The sequence below is a fragment of the Stegastes partitus genome, unplaced genomic scaffold (genome assembly GCF_000690725.1).
Source record: "Stegastes partitus isolate 25-593 unplaced genomic scaffold, Stegastes_partitus-1.0.2 Scaffold216, whole genome shotgun sequence".
Taxonomy (NCBI): Eukaryota; Metazoa; Chordata; class Actinopteri; family Pomacentridae; genus Stegastes; species Stegastes partitus.
The window spans coordinates 57,217-64,541 of record NW_007577947.1 but is presented as its reverse complement, the minus strand read 5'-3'; the positions used below and the strand labels follow the sequence as shown (position 1 = coordinate 64,541).

Here is a 7,325-nt window from a genome sequence, read left to right as displayed (position 1 = left end):
GTTAAAACGTTACCTAACTTAACATACTTACATACTTAACACACACACACACACACGCACACACACACATATATATATAGTATATATTGTGTTTTAACCATTATATTTAAACTAGTCAGGTATGTTAATTGTTTGTATATAATTTTGTAAGGTCTAAATCTTAATATTTAAATTAGTCTGTAAAAATTCTATTTTACATTTATAACATCATTGGGTGTTAAACCTAATATGTAAATTAGTCATGTAAATTAGTGTTTTATAAATATCTTTATTGGGTCTAAACCTTGATATTTAAACTAGGAAGGTGCATTTGTTTTATTTCTCTTTGTCTCGTCGACTTAACTGTGTAAATGGTGACTTGGCTTTGTGTTTGCTCAATTACTATGGTATTATAATGATAGCTGTTGCTATTTTTTTGTCCAGCTCATTTATATCAATGCAGCAACAGAAATACATTCACACTACATTAATTTTTGCTTTGTGCATGTATTAATTTGAGAAATAATTGTATGTAATAATATTTTGCTCATATGGGGCCATTGAATTTATTTTTATTTTTTTTTAACCTTTAGTAGCTGAAGCACATTTAGAAATTGCTTAATTTTTCTAAACGTATAATCAAACGTGAAAATGTAATGCAAAATTTAAAAAATTGCTGCTGTTTCCAAATATTGGTTATTCGATATAAAAAATTTTAAAAATAATAAATTAATAAATAAATTAAATAAAACTTCTACAGAAACGTCGCAATTGGCGCCACAGCAAAACAAACTCCATTTCCCAGAATGCCTCTGAAACTTAGCGGCAGCGGAAGCGGGACAGAAGTTGTCGTTCGGACTTTGTTGCTCGGAAACAGTTTTGCGCGCTGCCGTTTGTATATGTGTGTAGGTGTGTGTGAGCGGCTCACTCAGCTCATTTAAACGGATTATTACTGAGCTGCAGAGTGATAATAAAACATGCCTGCTGACGGCTCAGACTCTGCTTCGGCCTCGCTGTCATTCACAAATGTCCTGAGCTGAGGGATGAAGAGCAGAAAGCAGAGGGCGATCAAAGGTGGAAGCAGCAGGAGGAAAGGTAAAGTTTGTTTAGCTTAGCTGCTAGCAGGCTAATGCTAATATGAAGTAGCTGTTAACGGCAGCTGTCAATCTAACGTTAGCCTCGTATGTTAGCCTACTAGCTTAGTTTATGTTAGGTTAATGTGCTGTCACTTTCTGTCGGTTTGTGTTGATATTTTGTTGGTAACTGTCTGCTTCAATAAGTATTTGTTTTCTAACTTGTAATTTTATTGCTCTGTTCATAGTGTTATGATTCTGCCAAAGGATGCTAAAGCTAAAAGTGGGTTGTTGTCAATATCAGCTACTTCTTAATAAGTTTTCTAGTAAAATAGCTTTATTCTTGTGATTCAGTTTGGTGGTGTCTAATCTGAAGTTACTTTGTATTTGTTGTTTATGAACATTGCTCCAAATTTTAGCCAGACAGGGAACTTTTATGATCAATTAGAGATTACATTTTAAAAAGTTGCTGTAGGTCATGTGTCAAGGCGTCCTATGCTGCTTGCTTGTCATTGTAAACATTTTGCTTGTATTGTTGGTTTAGTTTTTATTTATTTCCAGCACTGAGATACAGTTATGTCAAAACACATCATCAGTAATATCATATTTGTTTAACCTGTTGGTTTACGAATGAAATATTACAACAGGCATAGGTTCAGTAGCTCAAAGGGGTATTTCATGCATGCAGTGTAATGAATTTGTAAGCTTCTTTCACATCTGCAGCTGTAAATAGTAAGGTTGAGAATTATCACAGTATTGATCAGAGGATATTCTGTTATCGACAAATTCCAGTGTAGCACATTTCTGCAAAATTGCATGCTATATATATATATAATGAGGCTGAACTTCAGACCAGTGTGCTGTGTTTCACTGCTATTTATGTATGAATGTATAAACCTTAATAGGGACCTCAGTTGCTAATTTATCTTCTTGAAATTATGCTAAGACTACCTTATCACTTTACTATTTTGCCTGAAAGCGATAAAAGATAATATCCAATTACTGCAAAGCCCAACAGAACAGCATATGGTTTTATATTTGCCAAAGTAGAATTAAAACCTGTAATAAATACCACTCTTATCTGTTTCTTTATATGTTGATATTTGATGTTAGGATTTCCCGCGTTTGCATTGTTTGTGTTTCCACTTAATCAAAAATGTCTCTTGCAGCCCCTAGCGATGTGTCCCCCTCCACCAGCCTGCCTCCTCTGGTTGAGGGCCAGCTGAGATGCTTCCTGCGGGTGACAGTTAGCCGGATGTTATGGACCATTCACAAGCCGCCGTCTGCAACGTTCATCAGGTTGCGCTGGTGGGGAGAGTCGACCAATGGGACGCACTTCTTTCCAAGGGATGCATCACAGCTGTCACAGAAAACCATCAAGACCACAGCACGCTTCCCCATCCGCTGTGGCCCGAAGCAGTTCACCTCATATCTTACAGGTGAATGAGAGCACACTGATATATTTGCTGACGTGTTTGCTGTGCCACAATCATTAAATCTACAAATCATCTTTCATAAACAGATATGGGCTCTTTGGTGCTGGAAGTTCTAACAAAACCCGATCATTTGCCAATTGCTCGGGCTCAGGTTGCTGGAATCTCTCGTCTGTCTCTGTCGCAACCGATTAGTGGATTCTACACGCTTGTTTCTCCAACATCTGAAAAGCTTGGAGAGTTACAGGTAAGTGGAAGCTTGAATTTTCATTCACATGCCAACTGCATTTGTGGAATAGTACCTGTAAGTAGTGCTGCAGATATTCAGTTTCTGTCATAGAGGAGTGAAGAAACCAGAAAATATTTACGTTTAGGGAGTTGGAATCAGAGAATGTTGACTGTTCTTTCTTTTACCTCTTCAGGTTTCTCTTAATTTGGAGCCTCTGACTGAAGCCTATGACAGCAGCAGCTCAGGTCCTGCCACAGACATCAGCATCGAAGGACTGCAAGTCCCCAAACTGAGTGTCCCATCGCAGCAGCACAGATCGCTCTCAGCTGGAAGCGGCAAAGAATCAGCTGGGAGCAGCGGTGGAAACACGCCGAGGTTTGGAGTAATTGTAATCATATAAAATACAGTGTCTTCTCTTAAAATGTCCAGTGCTATGTTTAATTCCCCACCCACTGATCCTACTATATATATTGGTGCTATATTTTCAGAGGGAAAGACCACTTATATTTCCAAAATGCCCAGAAGGAAAAAGAAGAAACTCTGGAGAATCAGATGCCAAGAACAAACAATTCTCAGAAAAGTCAAACAACCGTGAATCCTTCAAATCAGGAATCTTGTCATGGACAGACAACAAATGATCTCCTTTCAGGTTGGCTGCAGCATCACTTCACATCTCTTGTACATAACAACAAATGTGAGTGTTTTGAATAAGAAAACCAACATTTTCTCTCATCTCAGTTATCCTAGACCGTGGAAACAAGCTTAGAAATGCAATGGTGGTTTCAGCTCTCAAATGTGACATGGATTCTGCTCCGTCCCTGAAAGATACGCCCCTGCCTCTCCCAAAGGACAACATCCAGCCACCTGCCAAGTCAGTGTTCTACAAGTTGGAAAAAAACAACAACAATGTTTTCTCTCACTTTATAATGCATTATCTGTAATAGTTTATTCCCTTCTTGTGTCTGGTATCTGCAGGTCATTTCCTTCTACCTCTGGGATGTTTCTTCAAAATATCCTTCGTGCTGAGTCAGCTCTGAAGCAGTCTGAAGATGTTGCTGTTATCTCGGACTGTGGTTTGGACATTTCTGCTGACATGGACAACAGAGCTGTGGAACTGCTCCTTGGCAGGTAGCTATGTGTGCATTACATCCAAATTTGTTTTAAAAAAAGTAGTTTTTTTTTTTTTTTCATTTTTACTTTTTTTGTATTTATTTTTTTAGTGCAGTCACATCACCACTGCCTCTCTGGGATGGACAAGGCTCCTCTCCTGGATCCCTGTCTGACCACAGCAGTGTGTGTGAAGATAGCGAGCTCAACGATCCGCAGTACGATCAGAGCTTACTAGAAAATTTGTTCTACAAAACTCCTGTAAGTAGTTGATTTTCTGACGTGTTTTTTAAATTTAAAAAAAAAAATCTTTCTCTTTAAGTGCACTCCAATTTCAAGCAGAGGATTTATTGACATCATCTTTTCAGATCTCTGTCACCAAATCAGATGACACTGAGGAGGAACCACAAAAGAGAAAATCCTCAAGTAAAAATCAACCAAAACAGCTGAAACAGTCTGGACCCAAGATTAATGAAGGGTAAGGGCCATTTACATGCACATTAGGCCACATTACCTGAACAGTAAAAAAGTAAAAAGTGCCTTTTAGAAGCTCAGGTTGAGGATAGGTGTGTCCAATATTTACCCTTTAAAAGCAGCCACTTGAATAGATTCTTAATAAAGGTCTGATTGTTTTCTAATTATATAAATACATTATATACAAAGAATGCGAAACACAATAAAACAGTTACACTGGAAATGTGGGACACCACAGTACCAGAATTGTAAACATTTAGTATGAAAATAGCCTAGACAGAGGCCTATATTAGTCTTTGCACCTTTAAGACAGTTATTAACTGTATTTTGACTGTGTCCAGTCCACGTTCAGAGCATCAGCAGCCTGCCGATGCTGCTGGTGTTTTTCCTCACCTGAGTGCGGAGCAGCTCAGTTTTCTGAGTTTAATCCGCCTGGCGAGAGTGACCATCGACTCCCTGACTGTACCTGCCGGCAGCTCAACCACAACACCCAGAAAGAGCTCCAATAAAGGGAAACCTCCTCGACCAGTAATCAGCAAGAAGTGGTAGGTAGAAGATTTCAAATGTTTATTGGTCTTATTGAAAAAATAGACTTGTCATTGTGAGTAACAAATACATGTGATGTCTTCTCCCTTTTGTTAGTACATATTTCGTTGAGTACGTGTTCCCGGTGACCTCATCTTCCAGTCAACATGATCGTAGTAGGACAGGAGGAGGAGGGGAGGTGACCAGAGCTGTTTCCAGTAAAGTCACAGGAGGAGGTAAAGCCTGTTTAAATCTGTTTCTATGAAACCCACCTGAGTGAAAAACATGTTTTTGTGACTGACGTTCGCGCCTCTGTGTGTTTGTTAGCGGTGAGGTTCCACCAGCTCTCTGTGTTTCCTGTCCACCTCAGTCCAGCAGCTGTTAAACAGTGGTGGGAATCTGATCTGATTTTCAAGATCTACTCCCGAAAGAGTGACCAGAAGAAAGTAAGTAGCTCTAGATTAAAGATTATTCCTTTGAGTAGTTAAAATATTGATTGGTATAAATGTGACTGACTGGTGTCAGTGCTTCAGCAGAAGTGTGTTTTACTTTTGCTTCTTCCTGGTTGAAATGTTAGTAAGTTTTGGCAAATAATAAGTCAAAATGTTCCTCTGTGTTCTTTTTGCACTATAAAGTTCAGAAACATCACATCTTTAACAAAATGCGAGTGCCATTCATATTTTAGAGTTTATTTTAGAGTCTATTTTATACTTGCACTGTCATTTAGCAATCCTACAAATTGCCATACTCTGCTTACATAAATTGAAAAGACAAGTAATTTGTTTTATTCTAATAAATGCTCAGATGTACCTTCAATAAAACTCAGCACTAAATGAATTTGAGAGAGTGGTGGTCATGAACTTGTCCTGTCGTTCTGCAGCCTGTTGCCGTCGGTAAGGCGGTTCACCCTCTGCGCTCTCTGCTGAAGAACAAGCAGCTGAGTCAGTCTGTCGTCTTGCCTGTTCAGAACTTGGACAGGAACTGTGAAGCACACAACATTGGACCTCTCAAGGTAAGAGGTTGTTTTCTTTTTACCAAGGACACAGTGTTTACAGGTGATGTCATGAAGTAACATGAACACTTTCTGCAGGTGTCACTAGAACTTGGAGCCAACAGCAAAGGTTTCTCCTCTGAAAATGTTAAAAGCAAACTGACTTGGAGCGACACGTCAGCTTTCCAAACTGCACACAGTCCAGAAAGAGAGACAATATCCAGATCACAACACGCTGGAATGGAGGAGTTACCAGCTCGGTCTTTAGAAGACTCCAAGCTGAATGTTTGGACTCCACAGAAACCCTCCAAAGGACCCTCATCTCATCCTGGCCTCCGAACATCCCCTCCTAAATCGTGGCAGCAGGTGGAAGAAGACCCTGAGGTGCTGCTGCATGCCTTACTCATGGTACCGGATGGAAAGAACTTCAGCTGTGGGCCAACGCAGGCTCCAAACGTGTACTTGAACTGTAAACAGTTCTGGTGTGACGAGACGGCGAGATCCGTCGTCAGCTGGGGTCAGACAAACCCCACGTTCAACTTTGTTCAGGTTAGTTCAGGAGATCCAGTCTTCTTACCATGTCTAAAATCACACTCCTCATTCTGTGGACAGACTACCACAGCCCCTCTGTACAATTTATTTCACAAGTTCATCTTAGCTTTCCTACTTTTGACATTTGAGTCTAAAAGAATTTCTTCTTTCATATATTGTCACCTGTGTATCATTATATCTGAAACTTGTAACTTGTTAACATTCAGGTCAGGTCTCCCTTGTTAAAGGAGATGCTAACCTCATTTATTTGTTTAAAAAAAAAGAATTGAAACTGAAAGAGAAATAAAAATACTTTTTTCCTCCCTAGGTAACACCTGTGGCCTTAACAACTAAACTGTTGGAGCGGATGAAGAATAATATGATGGTGATTGAAGTGTGGCAGAAAACAGGAAGCTCAGGGCAAGATCGACTCCTCGGTCTTGTAAAATTACCTCTTCACCAGTTCTACATGTCATTTAGGTAAGTCAATAAGGGCGGCACATTCTTTTGTTTTTCAGGAGGATAAAGCAAAAAGAAGTAAAAGTAAAAGAAAGTTACTTTTTGTCTGGAAGAGGAGACATTTCACAAAGACTACAACTAAACACAAGTATTCATCAATTATTTGTTTGATAGAAAATGTACTTGCAATTCATATGTATAAAAAATCCTTGAAATTATTTTTTTGTGTGCAAAAGTAGCATAAATGTACTGTTTCCAACCTCTCACATAAGGATATATGTCAGCTTTCTTACATTTTTTTAAGAGTAAATTGAATATCTTTGCATTTTTCAATGTTTTTCTGTAAAAACAAACTATTTTGAAAATTCAGCACCAGGTTTACTTAGTCTTTTAACTACTTTGTCCTCTGGGAGGCGCTATAGTTCACTTGTTCACAGAACATGCTGCAAAGATCTTTCATCCCACATTCCATTAACTTCTTCCATCCATCCATTATCTATACACCACTTAATCCTCACTAGGGT

General features: G+C 38.9%; 1 protein-coding gene across 1 annotated transcript in view; it reads left to right on the top strand.

Annotated features, from left to right (window-relative positions):
* Window positions 1-894: 894 nt before the first annotated feature.
* c2cd3 (C2 domain containing 3 centriole elongation regulator) overlaps window positions 895-7,325 on the top strand; it is a 19,952-nt gene continuing 13,521 nt past the window's right edge. The window contains 16 exon segments of the mRNA XM_008280965.1: window positions 895-1,074; window positions 2,222-2,491; window positions 2,575-2,732; window positions 2,908-3,089; window positions 3,203-3,363; window positions 3,453-3,585; window positions 3,690-3,842; window positions 3,935-4,082; window positions 4,190-4,299; window positions 4,637-4,840; window positions 4,938-5,056; window positions 5,148-5,266; window positions 5,701-5,832; window positions 5,911-6,360; window positions 6,671-6,826; window positions 7,106-7,115. Coding sequence (XP_008279187.1) covers window positions 1,023-1,074; window positions 2,222-2,491; window positions 2,575-2,732; window positions 2,908-3,089; window positions 3,203-3,363; window positions 3,453-3,585; window positions 3,690-3,842; window positions 3,935-4,082; window positions 4,190-4,299; window positions 4,637-4,840; window positions 4,938-5,056; window positions 5,148-5,266; window positions 5,701-5,832; window positions 5,911-6,360; window positions 6,671-6,826; window positions 7,106-7,115 — 2,557 coding nt within the window. The 5' untranslated portion in view covers window positions 895-1,022.